General features: G+C 39.0%; 7 protein-coding genes across 8 annotated transcripts; 3 read left to right on the top strand and 4 right to left on the bottom strand.

Moving 5' to 3' along the window:
• Positions 1–110: 110 nt before the first annotated feature.
• Positions 111–1,322, bottom strand: LOC123003665 (chymotrypsin-like elastase family member 1). Its single transcript, XM_044396584.1, has 4 exons — positions 1,078–1,322; positions 544–791; positions 355–491; positions 111–302 (listed from the first exon to the last, which is right to left on the bottom strand). Exons 1-4 carry the CDS (start codon positions 1,320–1,322, stop codon positions 111–113), a joined length of 822 nt encoding a protein of 273 aa, XP_044252519.1.
• A 35-nt stretch (positions 1,323–1,357) lies between these two features.
• LOC123003664 (heat shock 70 kDa protein II-like) lies at positions 1,358–3,109 on the bottom strand. Its single transcript, XM_044396583.1, has 2 exons — positions 2,905–3,109; positions 1,358–2,859 (listed from the first exon to the last, which is right to left on the bottom strand). The coding sequence occupies exons 1-2, from the start codon at positions 3,104–3,106 to the stop codon at positions 1,520–1,522; spliced, it is 1,542 nt and encodes a 513-aa protein (XP_044252518.1). The 5' UTR covers positions 3,107–3,109; the 3' UTR covers positions 1,358–1,519.
• Positions 3,110–4,649: 1,540 nt separating this feature from the next.
• LOC123016313 lies at positions 4,650–8,163 on the top strand. Its single transcript, XM_044416633.1, has 4 exons — positions 4,650–4,744; positions 4,790–5,270; positions 5,316–5,527; positions 7,197–8,163. The coding sequence occupies exons 1-4, from the start codon at positions 4,659–4,661 to the stop codon at positions 7,267–7,269; spliced, it is 852 nt and encodes a 283-aa protein (XP_044272568.1). The 5' UTR covers positions 4,650–4,658; the 3' UTR covers positions 7,270–8,163.
• Positions 8,164–8,298: 135 nt separating this feature from the next.
• Positions 8,299–9,387, top strand: LOC123016314 (protein charybde-like). Its single transcript, XM_044416634.1, has 3 exons — positions 8,299–8,462; positions 8,586–8,928; positions 8,986–9,387. The coding sequence occupies exons 1-3, from the start codon at positions 8,417–8,419 to the stop codon at positions 9,068–9,070; spliced, it is 474 nt and encodes a 157-aa protein (XP_044272569.1). The 5' UTR covers positions 8,299–8,416; the 3' UTR covers positions 9,071–9,387.
• A 2,648-nt stretch (positions 9,388–12,035) lies between these two features.
• On the bottom strand, positions 12,036–13,611 carry LOC123004412 (protein scylla-like). Its single transcript, XM_044397667.1, has 2 exons — positions 12,729–13,611; positions 12,036–12,669 (listed from the first exon to the last, which is right to left on the bottom strand). Exons 1-2 carry the CDS (start codon positions 13,139–13,141, stop codon positions 12,588–12,590), a joined length of 495 nt encoding a protein of 164 aa, XP_044253602.1. The 5' UTR covers positions 13,142–13,611; the 3' UTR covers positions 12,036–12,587.
• Positions 13,612–15,753: 2,142 nt separating this feature from the next.
• LOC123004409 (RE1-silencing transcription factor B-like) lies at positions 15,754–20,194 on the bottom strand. 2 transcript variants are annotated; one of them, XM_044397662.1, is made up of 2 exons: positions 16,038–20,194; positions 15,754–15,988 (listed from the first exon to the last, which is right to left on the bottom strand). In XM_044397662.1, exon 1 carries the CDS (start codon positions 18,974–18,976, stop codon positions 18,146–18,148), a length of 831 nt encoding a protein of 276 aa, XP_044253597.1. In that variant the 5' UTR covers positions 18,977–20,194; the 3' UTR covers positions 15,754–15,988; positions 16,038–18,145. The 2 variants fall into 2 exon arrangements, with proteins under 2 accessions (XP_044253597.1, XP_044253598.1); XM_044397663.1 differs by having other exon boundaries at positions 15,754–15,977.
• LOC123004411 (protein charybde-like) lies at positions 16,885–18,144 on the top strand. The gene is made up of 3 exons (XM_044397666.1): positions 16,885–17,132; positions 17,185–17,521; positions 17,576–18,144. The coding sequence occupies exons 1-3, from the start codon at positions 16,988–16,990 to the stop codon at positions 17,658–17,660; spliced, it is 567 nt and encodes a 188-aa protein (XP_044253601.1). The 5' UTR covers positions 16,885–16,987; the 3' UTR covers positions 17,661–18,144.
• Positions 20,195–20,741: the final 547 nt, after the last annotated feature.

Raw genomic sequence — 20,741 nt, 5'->3', positions numbered from 1 at the left:
ATGGGACGCCCATGACTTTACAAAAATATAGGTCATTTCCTTGGTTACCATTGTCGTTTCCATAGCAACGTCATTTAAAATGGTAGATTTCTCCATAGGCGTCCCCGAGGCTAATTTTGGTTGAATTTCGCGAAATTAATTCCCGTTATTTTGGAAATCCACGCGATATAAGCCGAAACTCTGGTATAAACCGAATTGTTGAAAGCCACTCTACAGAATGGCAACAAAGCCAAGTGACTTGTGACCCCAATTTGGACATTTTGTCCTTTTCGTGTCAGAAAAAGGGGGCCCCCACTGTCCCCCTGAAACCGTTTCGTTACGTAAAATCCGCGTTGGGTGAATTAGAATTTTTACTTTGCATGCTTTGCCTTCGGCGATCCTCGAAGCTGCACAAATCTCCACATTTCGAAATTGCGCCTCACTGAAACACTTGTCGTAATTTGTGACGTGTAAAACGGCCTTTCGCAGCCTGATGGGGGTTTCGTACATGTCTGAAACTTGATTTTAATTCAAAGAAATTGGAATTTTGGAGTTCGGTGTAACCGTTTATTATCCCAAAACCAGTCAAAAACGCGGTTTGGTTGAGTAGAGACTCCTTACTGTTGGTGTGCAATTTGATGAGTTTCACGTTTCGGGTCAAAACTGCACTTTTCTCGAGTCGGACTAATCCGATGTCGTTCCTACCCCCTGTTTTCAAGTACGTGGGGTGAATCACCAGTTTTTCCACCCCCAAAACCTGGGCCTTGTCCCCATTCCGGTAAATACTCCCCAACGCGACGAAAACCTCACCTCTGACACAATTTAAACATACAGGGTGTCCGGTAAAAACATTGAAAGATTTCGGGGGGTGTTTCCTTGGTCAAAATAAGAAAAAAAATTCCTGTGGACTTTAGCCCGGAAATGCGTCCTGAGGGAGCTAGACCTGCTTTTTGGTATATATAAAGTCGAGGTATCGCTTTAACTCCCTTAGGAAGCTTTTCCGGTCATGTGACCATAAGAATTTTTTTCTTATTTCGACCAAAGAAACCCTCTCTCTTAATCTTTCAACGTTTTTCTCCGACACCCTGTATGACTTACGGTTTGAAAGCCGGACTTGTCTCATCCAATTGTATGCAATGGGCAGCTGTCAACACCCATCTGGGGTGAATCAAACTACCACCGCAAAAACTATGGTACGTTTTATCGGGCTTGAATTGCATCAAACTCGCATGGAAGGGAAATTCACCCAAATGGGGCTCAATAGGCCGCGAAAAACCATTGACAATGGGCACTGCCCCAATTTCCACCAAATTACACCAAACCACCACGAAAAAAAATTTCATCAGCGACCACAAACCCAACAATCAAACCAAACGGAAACGATCATTATTATATTTATTTTATTTAAACAATAACTGGACAGGAAGTGCCAAATGTTACGCCCCTGCACAAAAAATTCATATTTTAACGTTTCCATGACAACAATAATACTTGTCATGGTTTTTTCATCATTTCCATAGCAACAGTGTCCAGTGGCGGGTCATACTTGTATTAATCGGCTCAAATTCGTAATTTCCTCGTCTTCCAATCGTCCCTTGTTTAAAGCGATGCTAAAAGTCTTGATGGATTCCCCCCGGGCTGTCACCCAAATAATTCCATAATTGTTGACTTGCATTGTTATAACCACGTTTCGATTTTTGGTGGTTTTGGTCCATTTGATTTCGTGTGCCCCCAAAAGGACGTTTTTGTTGCAATCCAAATGCCCCCCCTCGTAGACCGACAAAATACAGTTCTTTTGTTTGCGATTTTTGAAAACATGGACGTGTTTGGACTTGGCTGGGAGGGGCGTATTTCGTGCAAAATTGAAGAAGATGGTGTCCTCATCGACGACAGTGCCAATCGAGAGGGGCAACACGTCGATCAGGAGCGACTCATGGGGGCCTTTGGTAAAATGGTGGGCTTCTAGAGCCGCCCCAATGGCGATGGCCTCATCCGCGTTGATATTCCGCCGAATCGGCCTATTAAAATACTCCCTGAGGAGGGTCTCAATCCGGGGAATCCTCGAGGAGCCCCCAACAAGCAAAACCTCATCGATTTCCCCCCTACTCATCCTCCGATTTTTGATACAACTATCAACAATTCTGATCGTTTTGGCGAAAAGATCCGAGTTGAGTGCCTCGAATTGCTCCCGGGTGATTTCCAATTTGTCAAAAACCCCGGAAAACTCCAAAGGGATAAGTGTTTTGGTCGCGGTCGTGAGAATTTTCTTCGTTTTCTCGCAGGAATTGACGATATTCATCATGAAACGTGTATTTTCGCGCACTTGAACCCCGTGTTTGGCTTGCACGAAATCGGCCACATAATCGACAAGGCGGTTGAGGAAATCCTGGCCGCCTAGATGCGTATCACCGTCGACTGAAAGCACTTTAATCGTGTCGTTTTCAGTCCGAACAATGGACACGTCGAAAGTGCCACCACCTAGGTCGTAAATGAGGATAACTCGTCCGTTTTCGATGCGATTCTCGCGGACGTAGGCCAAAGCGGCGGCACTTGGCTCATTGACGAGCTTCAACACCTCGAAACCGGCGATTCGGGCGGCATCCCGGGTCGCCGCCCTCTGATTATTGTTGAAATAGGCCGGGACTGTGACCACCGCTTTGCCCACTTTCAGGCCGAGGTGCGTTTCAGCGTCGATTTTCAGCCGGTGGAGGATGCGAGCACACACCTCCTCGGGGGGGAAAGTGCGCAATTTCCCCGATTTTTGCTCCACTTGGATCAGGATCTCCCCATTTGTGCCGCGACTCAATTCATAAGTCAGCGATTTTTTCTCCGACTCGATTTCAGGGTCGTCGTGCAGACACCCAATCAGTCTTTTGATCTCTACGAAAAAAATTTAATGACGAAACCACAAAAAGGCAAATTTACCGTAAATGCCATTCGAAGGCTTGGCACTAGCCTCGTGTTTGGCCGTTTTACCAACAAGGATGTTATTCTCCCCGTAATAAACGTATGAAAGTGTCGTTCTTTTGCCCTCCCGGTTTGGTATTACCTCGATTCTGCCGTTTTTTTCAACGGCAATGCAAGAATTTGTCGTCCCCAAGTCGATTCCCACAACCAATTCGGACATTTTCGCGTTAAAAACTGAGATTATCGACGATTGTTTTGATTTTATCTTATCTCGATTTTATAGATACCTAAATATTTAAAATGTTGGGCAATCGGGGGGCAAATTTGGTTTTAATACACTGAGCGACGCTAGAAATGTGTCCGTAGGAGGCCATGACAAGTTGCCATGGTAATTTTCATGGTTGCTATGGCTTTGCAGCAAAAGTATGCTTGATTGTCAAGGACTTTGTTGTAACTATGGAAACATTCTGTTACCATGACAATTTTCTAGTTGGTTGCCATAGTTCGTAACACTCATAGCACACTCGCTTGATTTTTACTATACTGAACGCCACTAAAAACCACAGAAGAAAGACTTATATTGACTTATTTATTTATTTATTACTTATTTTTTTATATTATTTTGACTTAAACCTATGTAAAATGTTCCGGGGAATCGATTGCCGGTCAAGAAAACTGCTAAATTCCTAATACTTTCTAAGTTATAGTCGAATTTATATTTTCTAAATTTTTGATTTTATCAGATCTATTTCTTCTAGAACACTAATCTTTTTTGTTTATAGAAAATTAAATTTTCTTTCCAACGGTACCAAACACCAATAAGTTATCGGGTTTGAAAAATTCAAAAATTTTTGAGTTTTTGAAGGTAAAAATAGTCTATTTACCTTAAGTAATTTTTAATCAGGGGCGTCAACACAAAAGACCTTTTTTTATGAAAAACTATGAAATTTTGTTGCTGAAAGTGGCAAGAAACCACAAGCAAAATAGAGTAAATTTTTACCCTAATCCCATCTAGTTTAGGAGGCCCCTAATTAAAAATTTCAACATCTTATTTTTGTACTAGTTTAGGTGTATAAAAGTTATCATCTGTACCAAACTTTGAAATTTTTTTCTAAAATGGAAAAAAACCTATTAAAAGACGCACCCCTTGCATAGCATTTTTCGATATATGTACATAGAAAGTTTTTGTTTTAAAAATGAATATTCTGTCTCCTGTTTAAATTTGTAACAATAAAAAGTATTAAAAAATTATTTTATTTTTTGTTACTTTTGTGAGTTAATTTGTATTTCTTTATATTTAATTAGGATCTCTTATTTCAATTTAAAATAAAATCGTGTACTTAGAGATTTTTGCTTTTTAATCCGCCTTCTTTCATTTCATTTTCATGGACCAACAAGAAATGATATTTTTGACTTTATCAGAAATTTTCTCGATAACTATTTATCGTAGAACACTTTTTTTTGTATACGATAGAAAATTCAATTTTCTTTCCAACGGTACCAAAAAAAAAAAAAAGGTTATCACCAATAAGTCCGGAGTTATTGGCAATAGACCACTCTGGATGCCAAAAATCGACCAAAATTTCGACAAAAATCAAAAAAAAAATTATCTTTAAAATTGATATATTAAACGTTTTTTTTTACATTTCTAGAGGTCTTAAAGACTCAAAAAAAGCACAAAACGTTATTGGGTCAAGTTAAAAAATTACGAATTTTTTGGGTTTTCGTCTCTTCGAAGATAATTTTTAGTAGACGCCTGTCATTGTGACGCAATGAGCACCCGCAAGCTTTGGGAGAAGAAAAGTTCCCGTAGTTCTGTGAAATCGCGTTCTAGGAGCAATTCTCTCAACAAAAACTTGTAAACTGCTCAGAAATTGTAAATTGATAATGTAAAAATTTTCAGATCGAGGAAAATCTCAGAAATCGAGGAAAATGGGGAAACAGTTGCGCAAGGAATCATGCATGAAATTCTAGAAACGTCACTTGAGACAATCGAAAAGCGCTATTTGGAGCGCCAGACGATCAAATTCGTGGTGCATTGCGCCCATCAAGCTTTGACAAAAGCCCTAAAAATGCACTTTTACCAACACAACGATTATATTCGAAATGCGGAATTCTGGGGCTCGGAAAAACGCCTCGAGCCCTCATTCCCCGACTCTTGGGCGATAAATCAAGTCCCAGTGACGAAAAACATCGCCGAGGAGGAGGAACTCAACACTCTCAAAAGGATCAAATCGGAAATTGACCGAAAAGGAGGGGAGATCCTTCTCGACTCCACTGTTGACCTCATTAGTGAACCTTCTGAGAGTCTTTTGGTCGATATTCGGGGAATTCTCGACGAGATTCTCGATAACCTCCCCGTAGTATTTGAGGAAACCCCCGAAGTTGAGTAAAACCCCCAACTGTCTTTCTTTAATTTTAAATTGCAGAAACTCGAGTCTGTCACGAGTGCGTTCACTTTGGTGGTGGAGGGCCAACAGCCCTACACCGACTTCAAAATGAAGCCCCAAATGTCGCGAATCGCCCCCTGGTTCCCCAGCACCGTCAAACTGCCCCGAATTGACCTCCCGGAATCGGGGAATTCCCGCCGACAGAAAGACTCAAATGAATCGCTGACGCAGGAAACCCTCCCACCCATCAGGTGAAAAATAGATAATAATTAGATAATAACTCAAAATCTGCCAAGACGTTGACGCTATATTTCCGAGAAATCTACGCTAGAAATTTATTTATAACGTTGGCAAATTGGTAAGGACGTTGCACCAGTTGGTTTAATAAATAATTTCATATCGCAAGTGCAAAAGTTTGTTTTTTTAAACCCGGAAAGGTCGCAATGAACTCTGATTGCGTTTCTAGGTCAATTTAAAAAATGGCGTATTATTGGTTGCCTACCACACTACTTCGTAAAATCGATCCAAAATCGAAAAAAATTACATAAAACTAAACGATATTGTTCTATTCTCATCGCTGGTTTACTCAAAATCGGGTTATGTTGGACATTGTGTATTACTAGATGGGGCCAAAAATAGTTGGTGTATTACTGGTTGTCTGTCACCGTATCGTAAAATCGTTTCACAATCACAAATATTTACTCCAAGTGACAAAAACAAACAAACTACCAATAAAACCAAGCAAAATTTTCCTATTTTCATTACTTGTTTACCCAAAATCGGTTTATTTTGGTAAATATTGAACATGGTGTATTACTGGTTGCCTATGTTTATCATAGTCGCTTGATAAACCCATTTTCGTTTAGATTATGATAGAGAAGAGTCAATAATTGCGATAAAGGAGCAAAGATCTGTGCCACAAACTTAAATATATCTAGCCTTGAACACAAACAGCTGCATATTTTTGTTTGAAACATTTTACATAGGAATTGGCATCGTGCCACTCCACACGATATAATTAATAATTCAACGAAACAAGAAAAAAAAAAAGAACAACTAATTAAAATTTTCCGAGAAAACCACACACATAAGAGGTACCAAGCTGTCTGATTCGGTCGCGTTGCCAAGACACTCGGACTTTTGAAATTTTGCCCAATGAAAAAAAAAAACAATGGTAACCACGGAAACATTTGCACCGCCGACTGTGTGAAAAGAAATGGGGTGTCGTTTAGGCCTAAATTCGCATGTGTTTAAAGGTCGTAAAGCTCAGTATTTTTACAACCGGACGTTTTGCCTTAATCCCACTATAAAACGAGTAATTAAATAAATCTCACCCCCTTGTAGAGTTTATTTTTAGCACCGCTTTGTTCGCGTGTTTTTAAAATATACTCTTTTTCATATTAATGTGCATCAAGTAGGTTGTCGAAGTCTAAATGCATCTTTAATTTAAAGACTGATTTACACAAAAAGTGTAATTTTTAGGGAAGATTGAGGTTAAGATTGTTTGAATTTTTGCATGGGTGCCATTAATCTGAAAACGAGTATAGTCGATTTTTCCGTTTTGTTCAATTTTGAATTTGTTTGCTATCGATTGAAACAAGTGGAACGACGACCCGAGTTGATATTTAAACATCCCAAAGGCTAATGCTCCGTATTGAACGTGGACAAATTTAAAAATTTATAAAAAATGGAGCATTTTCCCCTTGAACTTGTCGCGTTCACGTTTCGAAGAGAGTTCAAACGAGTTTAAAAAAATTACCATATAGGTGGTGTCACGCCGAAAAAATTCAAATTTTTCCGAAAACGAATTGTAAATGGCGAAATATCTCGTGTTACGAGTCGCGTATTAATTAATATTGATGGTGGCAAAGAACTCAAAAAGCGATTTTATTCAATTATTGAAAACGTTGTTTGTTTCAGGACCGATGCCAAGTACAGATGTCTCTCAGCCGCCATGCCACCGGAAGAAAAAACGAAAAAAAGACAGAAATAAGTGATTCTTTTCGACAAAACTCGACACTTTCTAATTCTGTTTTTACCAAGTTCGGTGTACGCAATTGCGAAATAACACGTTCGGTGTTATTATATTATTGACTTCTGTGGCAACACTAAACAGGAAAATATTTGCATATCCTAGTTTTTACCGAAATTCATCGATTCGTAATTCGAATTTTGAAAGGGTGTGAGTCATCGCATCTAATCTTCCACTTAATTTACTTCTTGTTCTTCACTTTTTCGATGCCTGAAGCCGTGGAAATTTCCAGTATTAGTCGGCGCACGCAACTCCTTTTTTACCCATCAGAATTAGAATTTTGATTGAAATTAGCCGACAAGAATTACATAACTAGATTTTTTTTTCTTGCCTTATTTCGACGATTACATCACCCCTGATGAATAAAATCACACCGGAAAATTAACGGGTCAAAAGAAGGTAAACCAATAAAATAATTAGAAATACAAAGATTGCTCGATTTTTTCAATTAACCACGAAGCATTATTGAGTGGTGCAATTCCCATGATTAATACAATTGTGATAAGATAATAATCCATCACCACCTTCTGGTGCCGCCGCGTCTAGCAACAAAACCGATAACCTTGTAGACGCATTACCACTTGCAATTATTGCATCATGTCATTATATTTATTAGAAATAGAACGGCAAAAATGACGTGTTTTGCGTTATTCCAACGAAAAAAACACAAATTGTGCAATTTAAGTCACTTTTCGTTACTTTAATATTTGTTACCATGACAATAAATCATAAGAAAATTGGTTACCATGGAAACTTCCATTCGTTGCTATGGTTTTTCACATTACTGCAAAGTAATTATTATTGGTTGCCATGGTTTTTCTTACAGACTCATGGCCGCCTGTAAAATTGTCAATTTAGCTTGATTTTGAGCGATTTCTTTCTTGTAAATAAAAAGGCGCAAGTTGTGCGTCTTTGATCACGTAGGCCATGCATAGCGCGCGAGAATCCCCGATTATGAATCGTGAAATAGGTGGGGGGGGGAGTCACCGCGCAAAGTTATATAAATACCGGCACAGCTGATCTTATTGATAGTAGGCCAAAGTAACGTTTCGTGTGTCATCTTCAGGGTTTCTAAGAGCCGGCTTTTTGTCAATTTTTACCGAAAAAAATGGAAATCATTACTTGGACCAACCAGTTCAACAATAACGTGGGAGGTGAGTGAAAACCGCCGATGGTGACCCTCAATGACCTCGCAGCGCTCTTAGCAACAAGAGTTTCACTTCGCCTTGCTTTCTTTTGGTGTTTTTAATTTGTTTTTTTTTTTTGTTCTTTTTTAGAGAGTGAAGTCGTGCTCGATTCGGAGGTTTTGGCCGTGGAGGCGCTCTCGAAGCGCTTCGCCGACGAGTTGAAGAAGGCCAAAAGGGCGCAATTCGCCTGCGGAGAGGTGGTGTTACCGGCCGACTTGACTCGAGCTTTGGCGAGGGACGTTTTGGCCAAAGCTGAGAAAGAGCCCTGCGGGCTGAAGGGCTGCACGATTTTCATCAATTTTGAGAGTGGTGAGGAGAGGAGGAGATTGAGTGTGGTGAATTGCGATCCGTCGACGCCGACCACTTTCGAGCTGTATTTGACGTTAAAACAGAACGTTAATGGGTGGAATCACTTCCTGCCGCAATTTTTAAAGTCAGTTTTTGAGGGTTTTGAGGTGATTGAAGGCTAAATAAAGGCTTTTTGTTGCAGGAAAATGACGAGGAGCGGCACGGTTATGATCTCGCCCGAATACGATCTTCAAAAGAAGAAATTGTATAGATCGTACGATGATTAATACTTATGTACCTTGCAAAGGGGGAAAAGACTGATGATTGCATAAGTATTCGATTTTTCATCATTTTCATCTTTTTGTTGTGATATTAGGTGCGATACGACGGTTTGGGATCCGACATTTTTCATGATTTTCAGTATTTCGGGATTCCAAACTGATGATCTCACTGTACTCGACTAGTGTAGTTGGTAGGATTTTTATTGTTTCTCTACGACTAAAAATTGTGATAGTACAGATCATGTACAGCTTTTTATATTATAAACATTATAGCACGTTATGTAAAATAAAATGTTTACTAGAAAATATAAATTTTAAACGTGTTTGGCGACTTTATTGCCCGGCTTAAGCCTGAAATAATCAAGGCTAAAGAACGAAAACATCCTATTAATAGACCAGAGATAATGAAAATTTATTCTCATTCGCAACTCGATTTATTTACTAAAAAAATTATCGAACCAAACAGACCGAAATTCAAGAAAATTACAATTCACCTTGAATTAACCAACAACAAAAATAAAAATTATGACTCATTTCGCACATTCAATATTCATTTTATGTTGTTATTGAATGGCAATGTATGATAATTTTTAGTAAAAGCACACAAATTAATTTCTGTTGTTTCCGCAATTATTCAATTGCCATGGCAATGCGTTGTAACTACGGCAACTTTTATTGTGTAACTATGGCAGTTGGCAACAAGATTTTGTTACTAAATCTCGAAAAAATTAAATCAAAGTGTGCTACTGTTCAGACTCGAAAATCTGGAACAACCAAGTTTGTGGTCGCACCGCGTCGATAAAGTCGCGCCTTTGTCACCAATCAAATCACATTTGGGTCGCAAATTTGCCGGGTTTAGTGTACAAAATGAACGAGTTTAAACTTGTCGAAAATCGTAATCTCGCAAATGGGACGTTTTGGTTTCTCGAGTTGATTTCCTCAAAACCAAGGATTTAAACGAAGCGGTACGACTAGAAAAACCGAGTCGAAGGCAATGAACTCTGAAGAAAGATCAGCTGAGTTGATGCAGCAGCCTGTTTATATAAGACACACAAAAGTGCAGTTAATATTTTTTTCAGGTGCGGCTAATGTTTAATCTGAAAATTAACACGAAAAAAGACAGACATTTGTGACATTAGTAACCATGGTAATGAAACGTATCCATGGTAATGTGGGTGTGTTATTATATCCATGGTAACGAAGTCAAAAAGCCGGGAAAATTTGAAAAGTCTGGAGCTAATTATTTATCACTTAAGACTTGTTATCTGGTAATTGTTTCACGTTTATTTTTAGACGTTGATAAGGTCCTACGTCAATATCAAGTGTTTTCGTAAATTGAAATTTTCGGTCATTTCCAGATTGTATAATTTCGATGAAGATGAGTTGAATTTGAAACGAGTTCCAAGGCCGCAGGCGATAGCAGAATAAATTAACACCACTTAAGTTTAATTGCGCGTCTATTGTGGGCTCGAATAAGCAACAGCAGCAACAAAATAAAATTAGAAAAATCACGAATAAATTGTAATAACAATAACTTCCTTGTGCAGAAATAGCCACAATAGAAGCATCAGCGATAATTCATCTTGTTATTCTTTGTCCGCGATAAATATTATTAATATATTTAAAAGAGGATTTTTTCACACAAACATTGAGTCAAGGCCAAACTGAGCCCAATACAAGATTTTTGAAGCGGCCTCAAAATTCGATTCCACGTGTGTGTATTGTGCCAAAATGAATAAAAAACCGTCTATTTCTGTTTGATTTATGCGCGATTTTTTCCCTATTATTTTGAACAAAGTGCATGAGTCATTTTTAATTAAAATCAGGTACGCCACTGTATTGTAATCAAGTTTTCTCTCCTCGGATGAAGATCTGTTTCTCGAATAACCGGTTTTGGGACCTTGGCCACCGTATTACTCCCCGTAAAGTAGGTTTCTTTGTCTTCGTTTTTTTCATTTTCTAATCGGGTGAATAAAAACGCTTTTTACCCCCCCCAAATACAAATCACTTCCGCGATATTTCCACCCCTCGACTAAATATTCAAAGCACATAATCAATAACAGCTGTTAGATACAGTGCATGCGCACTCTTTTTTGACCTTGGCCTTGGCAAAGAACGAGGTTTTTTGTTAATTATTATGTAAGACGATGATTACAAACATCAACAATCCTAAAAGGCCCGCTTCACGCCGGCTAAATTTTAATTCAACCTGTTTCTCAAGGGACAAAAGACGAAACACCTGTGAGGGAACAAAGAAACGGCCCTACAGGTCCTGACACGATATTTCCGTAATCTCAGCAAGCCGTTCTTCACGTAACCATGGAAACACATTTATTTTCGTGTGATAACTAAGGGAATTGTTTATTATAACCATGGAAATGAATTTTATACCGGACGGTAACTATAGAAACGAATGGTAATTGGGGAAATTGTGGTAGTGTATCCATGGAAACAAACTAAAAACAGGGCGACTAGATTATTTGGCACCGGTAATTAGATAGTGTTGTGGTTTTACAATTAATAAATGCAGTACATTGTTATACATCTTTTTGGGGGCCTTGAAAATGGAGTCAAGGCGATATTTGCAATTTAGATTTTTTTTTGATTACTTGATAAAATTCGTCTTATGAAAGGGAAAATCCATGAATGGGAACAAAGAAAGTGCGGAAGGGCATGCGCGAGGGTTAATTCTTTGTTCTAAATTTACTTTTCGCCGTTATCGAATGTGTTATTTACTTTAATAGGTAAATAGTGTTTGGCAAATAAAAGGTGATAAACCTTATCGTGCAACACAAATAAGTGTGTATCGGAGAATGTTTGTCGTTTTCGCGTAATTTGAAGCACTTTTCGAGGAAATTGCATCGATATGAGTCATTCGTGGTGGTTAAATTGTATCAAATTCGAAAATGTTTTGTAGAAAGTAGAGGAGGGGGCTCGCGGCTTTGCCGCGTGGGTGGTAATAAAATCCAAATTTCGAATGTTTTTTTTTTATTTTCACTTTGTTTCGAATAGTACAAAAGCTTGAGAGTTGTACAGATACTGTACTATCACACAAGTAGCAAGAAACTAATTCCTACGTCTACTTCACTTATAAAACCTATAGTACAAAATATCTTAAATCTAATTATAGCCTCTTAACTTGTTTTCAATATACTCGTTTTAAAAATATATAAACATACATGTTAATGAAAATTTGTACGATCATGCATGTCTTATTATTTCACAAACAAAACTCTACTCTATATCACAAAAACAAAACACGTGACACAAATGAAAAACTCTAACTTCTAAATAAAATTTAAAAAATACTTGAAACATGTTAAGTACACAGGTACGTTATGTATTATTATAACACATATCACGATGGCAAAAATCACAGATTCCCATCGGAATCCTAATAAAAAACTCGCTCAGAGTTCGAAATACTGTCAAATGAAAAACAAACTTAAAACTAACATCACGCTGCGCTTATAAATTCATCATCAACTCTATATAAAAATAGAAAACTCTGCAAATCAGTCTCTTATTTTCGCAAAATGTAGAGTTTCTTTTTGGTCAGTTCGTATTCAGTGCTGATCACAACAGTGCTGCCTCTTGTTATTTTCCTAAAGAAGAAAAAATCACTGGTGAGAACTGATAAAATCCCCAAATTGAGTTGACTTACTTGAGGAACTGTGGCAGGAAAGTCCACCCGGCATTGGCCTGTTTGAAGGTGAGGTAAATTTCGAAAGTCGACGGTGTCGTTGGGTCAATTTTGAAATTACTCAATCTCCTGCAATCCTCCTCTCCTTCGTAGAGCAGATAGAGGGTGCACCCCTTCAGGCCGTACAGCTCCGTTTCGGCGATTTCCAGCACATCTTCGGCGACTTTCTGCAGCAGTCCGCACGGCAGCAGGACTTCGCCGCAGGATAAATGCGTCCTTTTGGCCTTCCTGATCTCCTCTTCGAGCCGCTTGGAGAGGAAAGACACCGGAGAGTCGCAATCGGACTCCTGGACTTGCCGCGACGGGTCGTAATACCAGAAATTGGACTTTTCGGACTTCTGGTAGTCCGCTAAATGGTTGGTTAGGACTTCCATTTTTTTTAACACTAGTATCACAAACGGGTGGCACCTACAAAACTTCTTGACTACCGGAGTTGCAGACCGGCTGGGGCTTTTATCGAGTTCCCCTACCGCGATGGCGGAAATGCACGAAAGGGGGCCTCGGAACGGCACGTATGGAACCGAGCGATGTTTCTTTGTTTGGAACACGATTTTTTTTTAATATTGAGAAAAAAACTGGGACGTTTAGTGAGGTGCTTTGAGGTGGATTGCGTCAGATTTTGAGGATGATGAAACTTTTGTTTAGGGTTTTGAGAGACTTACGGAGACTTGAAGACTAGTTGGCTGACCTTGATACCGATAACGGGTGATTAATACAGCGAAGATAGCGGACATTACGACATTTATTTGGACATAAAGTGAATAATATTTACAATTTTTCACTTTGTTGCACAAATTTTGATCAAAGAAAGGTTTCTTGAGCGTTTTAATAAATTATTTGCAACCCTCCTGGCCTGTGCCAGGTGAGGGCTTTGCTCTGGCCATCCCCCTCGGAAGTGAATGACAATTGACTATAAAATTCTGACGTTTCATTTGATAGTCAATGGTGCCAATTTTAGATTTCAGATTTGCCTACTTGATTTGACTAAAATTTTTGTAATTATCACAACGAAAAAATTCTGTCAATTTGACGTGAAAAAATTTTAATTTACTAAAATTTTTAATATGGCAACACTGAATTTTAATTAGTGAAAAAAGCTGTTTTCTGACCTTGAAAAATTGCGTTTACAAACTTGATTTGACTAAAACTTCAATTAAAATTTTGATTGAAAATTCCAATCTTCGAATTTATTTGTTACGAAAAATTTGCTTTTTCCAAATTCACTAAGAATTTGCTCCCAGAATTTGTATTATGGCAACACTGAATTTTAATTAATTAAACAAATGGTGTTCTGAGCTTGAAAAATGGCGTTTGCCAACTTGACTTAACTAAAACTTCTTTCTAAGTTGAAATTTTTATATTTTTGAAATCATCGCACTGAGATAATTCTTCTAAATTCTAATTTTTTTATTTATTTGACGTGAAAAAAATGTAAAAACAAATAATTTTTGTAAAATAAAAAAAAAGTTTTTCAAAATTCATTAAGAATTTTTATTTTGGCAACAGTGAATTTTAATTGATGAAACAAGTGGTGTTTTGACCCTGAAAAATTGCGTTTTCGCCAACTGGATTTGACAAAAACTTCTTCCAAAGTTGAAATTTTGACATTTTTCAAATTATCACAACGAAAAGATTCTTGCAATTTACGAATCAATCAATTTGACATCAAAAAAATTAAAAACTATTTTTTTTAATTCACTAAAATTTTTAATATGGCAACACTAAATTTTTAATTAAATAATAAAAAAAGCGGTTTTCTGACCTTCAAAAAAATTGCCTTTGCCAACTTGATTTGACTAAAACTTCTTCCTAAGTTGACATTTTGATTACAAATTCCAATTTTCAAATTTATTTGACGTGAAAAAATGTAAAAACGAATTATTTTCGTAAAGTGAGAAAACTTCACGAAGCATTTTCCCCCAGAATTTTTATTATGGCAACACTGAATTTTAGTTAATGAAAAAAGTGGTTTGCGTTTGCCAACTTGATTTGAATAAAACTTCTTCCAAAGTTGAAATTTTGACATTTTTGAAATATCCTAAATAGAAAACACTTGCAAATTCCCATTTACGCACTTATTTGATATAAAAAAAAATGTAAAAACGAATTATTTTCCTAAATTGCGGAAAATTCGGTTTTTCACAATTCACCAAGAACTTGTCCCTAAAATGTATAATATGGCAACACTGAATTTTTCTGTCGTTGAGAAATTGTGTCTACCAACTTGATGTGAGTAAAACTTAAAATTTTGACATTTTTGAAATTATCGCAACAAGAAAACTCTAGTAATTTATTTGTGGGGTGAGATGATAAAAATAGGTTTTTAAAATTCACTAAATTTTTAATTATGGCAACACTGAAAAAAGCGGTTGACCTTGAAAAATTGCGTAAAAGCCCTTTAGCCGCGAAAAATTTTTTTGTTGTTTTCTCGCTAATATTTCCCAAGACCTTGACATTAAATCAACGCAAAACAAAATTTATCGTTGTGTTTTTCGCCTTTTAATTTCTAATTCGAGTGTTACATCGAATTTAATTCAATTTCTAATTCACAAACCGATTACCCAATCTCGTAATGCATCAGGTAAATGACCCGTCAGTGTTACAATCGCAAAATTGTTAATTCCCTATCCTCTTCAACGCAAAAAATTGTAAAATTGCATGGAAAAAAACCGCTCTATAAAGGTGAGACCAGATGCGATGATGAATTCGCTCGTATCTTATCTAAAAACAGGCGACTTACGGTCTAATACAAATATTTTTTTACTTGATAAAACTGGTTAAATCAAATGACCTTAAAACCCCACTTTTGTGTGTATAAAGTTTGATCATTTCCGATGGATGATTCAACAAGGGTGTAAAATCTGATGCAACGTTTCCTTTGTTTTCACTTTTCCTTTGGGGTGGGTTAGTTAGAGGACAAGGACGCCGGAAAAACGCATGCGTCGACATCGATTTAGGAATTTTCCAGATGATCTCAACCACGAAAACGACTCACATTATGTATTTACAACTTTTTTTGCAAAATCTACACTAAATGCCTTCGTGGTAACCACAGTTATTGCACTTCTTTACCGACGAAAGAAAACAACAAACCAAACCGAGGGGAAACAACACAACACCCAAAAATATACCACATTTCGTGAATTTCCTCTTCAAGACGCCGACACGACACACGGGGCAGTTGGCCAGCAAGTTGTCCCCATTCCTACCCTGTTGTGACACTAAAACTCACATTTTTCCAAATAAACTCAACAAACACACAAAACATACCCGATTCCGAATTGGGGGCCCCGGCGGTCGTTTGCTCAAAGTTTTCTTCACCGGGTTCCTGGTTTTCGCTACGAAAAAACATACGGTTTGCGACGATTGACAGCTCTTGACAAGTCTCACTGTCAATCTGACAAAATCTTATTAAATCACAGATTTATTAAAAACAAAACAGTTTATCCTTTAACTGGCATTTTAAAAATTACATATACAGAGTGTTTGAAAAATATAAAAAATAGCCCCCTTTTTTTGATTTATTGGGATTACCCGCCGCCACTGGGCTCATTTTTAAGCGTTACTATGACAACTGTTTTTTTTTTTTTTTTTGAAGTTTCTATTACCATAGTTACAATGCATTTCCATGACAACAATAAATAAAATTCAGTGTTGTCAACATAAAAAGTTGCGAAAAGTAAAAATAATTTTATTGGACCATTAAAAGTTTCCGACCCATTAATCCACCCAGATGTTTATTTTAAAACGCCCATCATTTGTTTCGATTCCTTGACAACAAGCCTGGAATACGTGCCGGAGTAAAGGATCAAAGATGCCGAAAAAGAGAGATAGCCTCAACATCAACAGGAAACCGGACCAGGGCGGACCAATCAAAGATTCACGTTGTTTTTCCATCTCTCTCCCACATTCCCTCCTGTGGTGTTTTTCCCGTTTTAAAATCCCGAAAAAAGTGTCAAAAAACGTGTTAGTGTGTGATGTTTGGTGTGTTTTATCGTCGAAATTGTGTTTTTTGTTAGGGATTTTGACCGGTTTGTGTGTGCGTATGTCGTAGCTTGTCCCTCATCGATCGTTACAGCTGATTTTGACGGCTGTTACCAGGCAGTGCAAGAGTTCCTGATTGGTCGAATGCAGCCCCACCACCCGATCAGCTGACTCTTTGTTACAGCCGGCAGAAGCGGCCCAAGTCTCCCCCATGATGGACTGAAACCAGCACGAAAATGCTCCGAAAGCGTCTCGAGGAGGAGAAGCCGCCCTCCAAAAGCGTCTTCAGCAGCCTCCTGGTCAAGTCGCCGGATTTGGCCTCGAAGAGCATGTCTTCGGACATCATCGAGTCGGTGCTGGTGGACACTCCAGCCCCCTCGTGTAAGTACCCATAGTGCTAAATTAAGGGGGCCTTAAGACAGTCCCGTTTTAGGCTCGCCCCGCAATAGAGGACTCTGCGTGACCACCGCATCCTTGACGTATCGATTAGAGAGGGAGCTGCGAGCGGCCAAAAGGACACATCTCGCCTGCGGGGAAGTCCTGCTCCCCAGTGGACTCCTCCACAGGATTTCGCGGGACATCTTAGCGATGGCCGAGTCGGAACTCTGCGGAATTCGGGGCTGTCTCATTTGTGTCAATTTCGAGGGGCTGGAACAGTGCAGGAAACTGGCGAGCTTCAAGTGTGACCCCGAAACAGCCACCACTTTTGAACTCAAACTGACCTTCAAACAAAACCCAACCGGCTGGAATTTCATACCACAATTCATCAAGTCAGTATTTAACACATCCCCAAAACCGAAATTAAACAAACCCTTTTTTGACAGGAATCTAGCCACGGGGGGCACCATCGTAGTGAGTCCGGCGTACGTACTGACCAAGAAAAAATTATACCGTTCGATATTAGAATAAATCAAGACTGAACCAGTGACTGATTTTTGTACTAAATGTACAAGGAATGAGCCTTTCTTTAAGAGACTGCACGATCAGTGATAACAAAGAGTGATTTATTTCGAAAAGTACCTGCAAAATCTGTTCCGAGTTGCCGCGACCGTAAACAACCAGTTGTCTAGGCAACAAATGTACATTACCTAGGCAACAAACCCGTTGCTTAGTAACTAACGTTTGTTGCCTAGGTGACGATTCCAGTCGCGGCAGCTCGGACCCACGTCCAATTTTTGTTAGATTTTTATAAAGTTGAGGCGGCGTGACTGTCCAGAATGTATTTTCGTTTGTTTTTGTGATAGAAATCACACAGTATTGTTTTTCGATATTATTCAAGTATTAGGGATGCAAACCGTGTTGAAAGAATAATTTAGTGTTTAAGATTCTTGTGTGATAGTAAATTTTTGTACTTTATCAGAATTTATTATAAATAAATACATGTGAAACATGAGTTATTCCCCGTGTTTGGTTAGGTGCAATTTGAGGTTTTTCTTCCACTTGGACCTAAATGGGCATTTTCCGCACTCGAACCAGTTGTGAATGACCGAATGCCTGGCTTGGACGTGTTGTTTGAGATTGTCTTTTCGCTTCGCTCTGAATTCGCAGTGTTCGCACTCGAACCAGTGGATCTCCTCGGGGTCTGCGTGCTTCTCGGCCAGATGTCGCCGCAGGTGGATGCCCCACTTGGCCGAAAACGGGCAAGATGCGCACTTGTAGCGCCCCCTTGTCGAGTGCTTGTCTTTTTTGTGCAAGCGCAGGGAGTACTTGGAGGCGGCTTTGTAAGGGCACTGTGCGCACTCGAATTTGGCCTCTTGGTGCATGTCTCGCACGTGGCGGAGGAGATAGCCCTTGAGTTTGCCCTTGTAGGGGCACAACTCGCACGCGAACCACTGGATGTGGTCGGGGTGTTGGCGCAAAATGTGCGTCTCCAGGACTTGGAAACTGGAGGTTTTGTACGGGCATTGGGGGCATAAGTGGAGTCTCGGGGGGGCGTGAGTGGTGGTGAAATAGTGGCGGAGGGATAACAACAAGGAGTGGGTTATGAAATCGCAGTTTTTGCACTTGTAACATTTGTAATATACGTTTGAAGGCGTTTTGTGGGTGTTTTGGATATGGTGGTGCAACTCGACGAATAATTGATTCTCAAGACCGCACATTTTACAAATGTATCCTTCGAGATTTTTTACGCAAGAGAAATGATTTAGTTTTTGGTCAATTATTTCACTTTTGCATGATACGTTCATTTTTTTGTTGGAACAGTCTTGGATACATGAATTAGACATAAAATGCTTCACATAAACTCGTTTTTTCGTCTCATTTGAACTAAAATTGCCTTTATTTTCAAAAATAATTTTAGGTTAAGTGTTTGACAATGACATTGACGTTTAATGAAAATTTCCAAATATTGGACCTAACGTCTTTTTTGTGATTTCTTAAACAGTCAAAAAATATTTATAACTTAAATTGTTAATCCAGTAGGAACTCCTTGTTTCATAAAGCGAAAAACTAGGAAAATTATAATTTTGAATTGTCGTAACTTTTTTTTATTTAAATTTTTAGATTATGAGCAACTAGTCTGGTATACAGTAACGATTCTCGGAACGTACTCTCTTATGTCAAACAAATTTGAGGTTAAATTTGATCGGCGAAATGCAAAAAAGTTTTCTAAAATGCGTCAAACTCGAATCGAATTTCCACTGTTTTGATGATTTGGAATCCTACAGTTGCCCCCACTGCAGTTTCAAAACTAATTTTTTACCCCAGTTGAAAATCCATAAGTGTGAAAATAACGTAGTACCCCACAAATGTGACCATTGTGATTTTTCCTCATTTTCCCTGTTAATTTTCCTCAAACACGTGTCTAACTCATGCCTCACGAACCATACTCCTGCCCCCCACATCCGTTGGTTCTCCTGCGCGCTGTGCTCCTTTCGTTCGAAATGGAACGGCAACTTGAAGAGCCACATCGCCGCTATACACCAGCCCCCTGTGGCCCCACGCGAAACGATCAAATGCCCCCAATGTCCCTTCACCACGACTTGGGAACTGTCGCTGCGAAGACACAATTTGGTCAACACACACACTTGACGACGCGCCCCAAACACAAGTGCGAGAAATGCGACTTCGAGACACTCCGTGTGTGTGATTCCCTCAAAAGACACGTCTACGTCAAACAGATGGCACAAATGCGAGATTTGCGGTCTCAAGACCAAAAGGGCCGACAACCTCAAACGATACAAGGCCGAAACACACGGAATTTTGACAAAAACTCCACAACGCACAGTTGGCTTCTTACTGTTTCAAACAAATGAAAGCAACAATGCGGTTCAGTGCCCTTTGTGTCCCTCAAATTCCTCAAAAAACTTCATTCTAGCGAGACACCTCAGAGATAAACAAGTGAAAAAAACACAAGTCCCAATCAAGTGCAAAAAGCGCCCTTTCGAAACCCTTTGGAAAAAAAGCCTCAACATCCATGATTTACTCAAACACGGGCCTAAAGCCGGCTCTGTGCAGTTTCCATGACAATAATTGCCGTTTCCATGGTTTCCAATCAGTTGCCATAGTAACGATTACCGTTTCCATGGTTATAGCAGTCGGTTGCCATAGCAACGTGACAAACGACGAAGCGAGAGTGTAAAAAATAAACATACTTTATTATGTACACCATTTCACCAATAAATTCATTTTATTCCATTTGGTATTTGTTTCTAATCCGGGGGCAAAACCCTGAAGTAGATCACGCGTCCCACGTGGGACGCAGTGACCTGTTTTGTTGGCACTTCGTCGTCCATGTGATCGTGAACAAAGTGTGCCTTGACTGTGTGAAAGCGGTAGGATTTGAAGTCGCAGTAGCCGCATGAAAATTCGTCTTTTCTGTAGCCCCCCTTTGGTCGCTCTTCTGTCTCCTCCAAGTTTTCCACTTTTATCAATCTCGTGTGACAGTTGAATTTGTGTTGGAGGAGTTTGCTGGGGACCAGTGTGACGTAGGGACAGGAGTCGCAAGTGTGGGACTTCTCCTCCATGCAGACAACTTTGTGTTTCAGGTGG

The sequence above is a fragment of the Tribolium madens genome, unplaced genomic scaffold (genome assembly GCF_015345945.1).
Source record: "Tribolium madens isolate multiple individuals breed KSU strain unplaced genomic scaffold, Tmad_KSU_1.1 Scaffold_1;HRSCAF=32;Tcas5.2_LG8, whole genome shotgun sequence".
NCBI classification, from domain to species: Eukaryota; Metazoa; Arthropoda; class Insecta; order Coleoptera; family Tenebrionidae; genus Tribolium; species Tribolium madens.
This window is presented reverse-complemented; position numbering and strand designations above follow the sequence as displayed.

What these genes read in the sequence shown, in the direction of transcription:
- LOC123003665 (XM_044396584.1), bottom strand. Translation starts at nt 1,322, where the DNA reads ATGAAATTTTTTTTCGTGGTGGTTTGGTGTAATTTGGTGGAAATTGGG. An exon ending in ACAAGTCCGGCTTTCAAACC is followed by an intron (nt 792 to 1,077) that starts GTAAGTCATACA and finishes AAATTGTGTCAG; the next exon opens with AGGTGAGGTTTTCGTCGCGT. An exon ending in CCGAAGGCAAAGCATGCAAA is followed by an intron (nt 303 to 354) that starts GTAAAAATTCTA and finishes AAACGGTTTCAG; the next exon opens with GGGGACAGTGGGGGCCCCCT.
- LOC123003664 (XM_044396583.1), bottom strand. Translation starts at nt 3,106, where the DNA reads ATGTCCGAATTGGTTGTGGGAATCGACTTGGGGACGACAAATTCTTGC. An exon ending in GCCTTCGAATGGCATTTACG is followed by an intron (nt 2,860 to 2,904) that starts GTAAATTTGCCT and finishes TTTTTTTCGTAG; the next exon opens with AGATCAAAAGACTGATTGGG.
- LOC123016313 (XM_044416633.1), top strand. Translation starts at nt 4,659, where the DNA reads ATGAGCACCCGCAAGCTTTGGGAGAAGAAAAGTTCCCGTAGTTCTGTG. An exon ending in AATTCTCTCAACAAAAACTT is followed by an intron (nt 4,745 to 4,789) that starts GTAAACTGCTCA and finishes AAAAATTTTCAG; the next exon opens with ATCGAGGAAAATCTCAGAAA. An exon ending in TATTTGAGGAAACCCCCGAA is followed by an intron (nt 5,271 to 5,315) that starts GTTGAGTAAAAC and finishes TTTAAATTGCAG; the next exon opens with AAACTCGAGTCTGTCACGAG.
- LOC123016314 (XM_044416634.1), top strand. Translation starts at nt 8,417, where the DNA reads ATGGAAATCATTACTTGGACCAACCAGTTCAACAATAACGTGGGAG. An exon ending in GTTCAACAATAACGTGGGAG is followed by an intron (nt 8,463 to 8,585) that starts GTGAGTGAAAAC and finishes GTTCTTTTTTAG; the next exon opens with AGAGTGAAGTCGTGCTCGAT. An exon ending in TTCCTGCCGCAATTTTTAAA is followed by an intron (nt 8,929 to 8,985) that starts GTCAGTTTTTGA and finishes TTTTTGTTGCAG; the next exon opens with GAAAATGACGAGGAGCGGCA.
- LOC123004412 (XM_044397667.1), bottom strand. Translation starts at nt 13,141, where the DNA reads ATGGAAGTCCTAACCAACCATTTAGCGGACTACCAGAAGTCCGAAAAG. An exon ending in TTCCTGCCACAGTTCCTCAA is followed by an intron (nt 12,670 to 12,728) that starts GTAAGTCAACTC and finishes TTTCTTCTTTAG; the next exon opens with GAAAATAACAAGAGGCAGCA.
- LOC123004411 (XM_044397666.1), top strand. Translation starts at nt 16,988, where the DNA reads ATGCTCCGAAAGCGTCTCGAGGAGGAGAAGCCGCCCTCCAAAAGCGTC. An exon ending in GGACACTCCAGCCCCCTCGT is followed by an intron (nt 17,133 to 17,184) that starts GTAAGTACCCAT and finishes GTCCCGTTTTAG; the next exon opens with GCTCGCCCCGCAATAGAGGA. An exon ending in TTCATACCACAATTCATCAA is followed by an intron (nt 17,522 to 17,575) that starts GTCAGTATTTAA and finishes CTTTTTTGACAG; the next exon opens with GAATCTAGCCACGGGGGGCA.
- LOC123004409 (XM_044397662.1), bottom strand. Translation starts at nt 18,976, where the DNA reads ATGTCTAATTCATGTATCCAAGACTGTTCCAACAAAAAAATGAACGTA.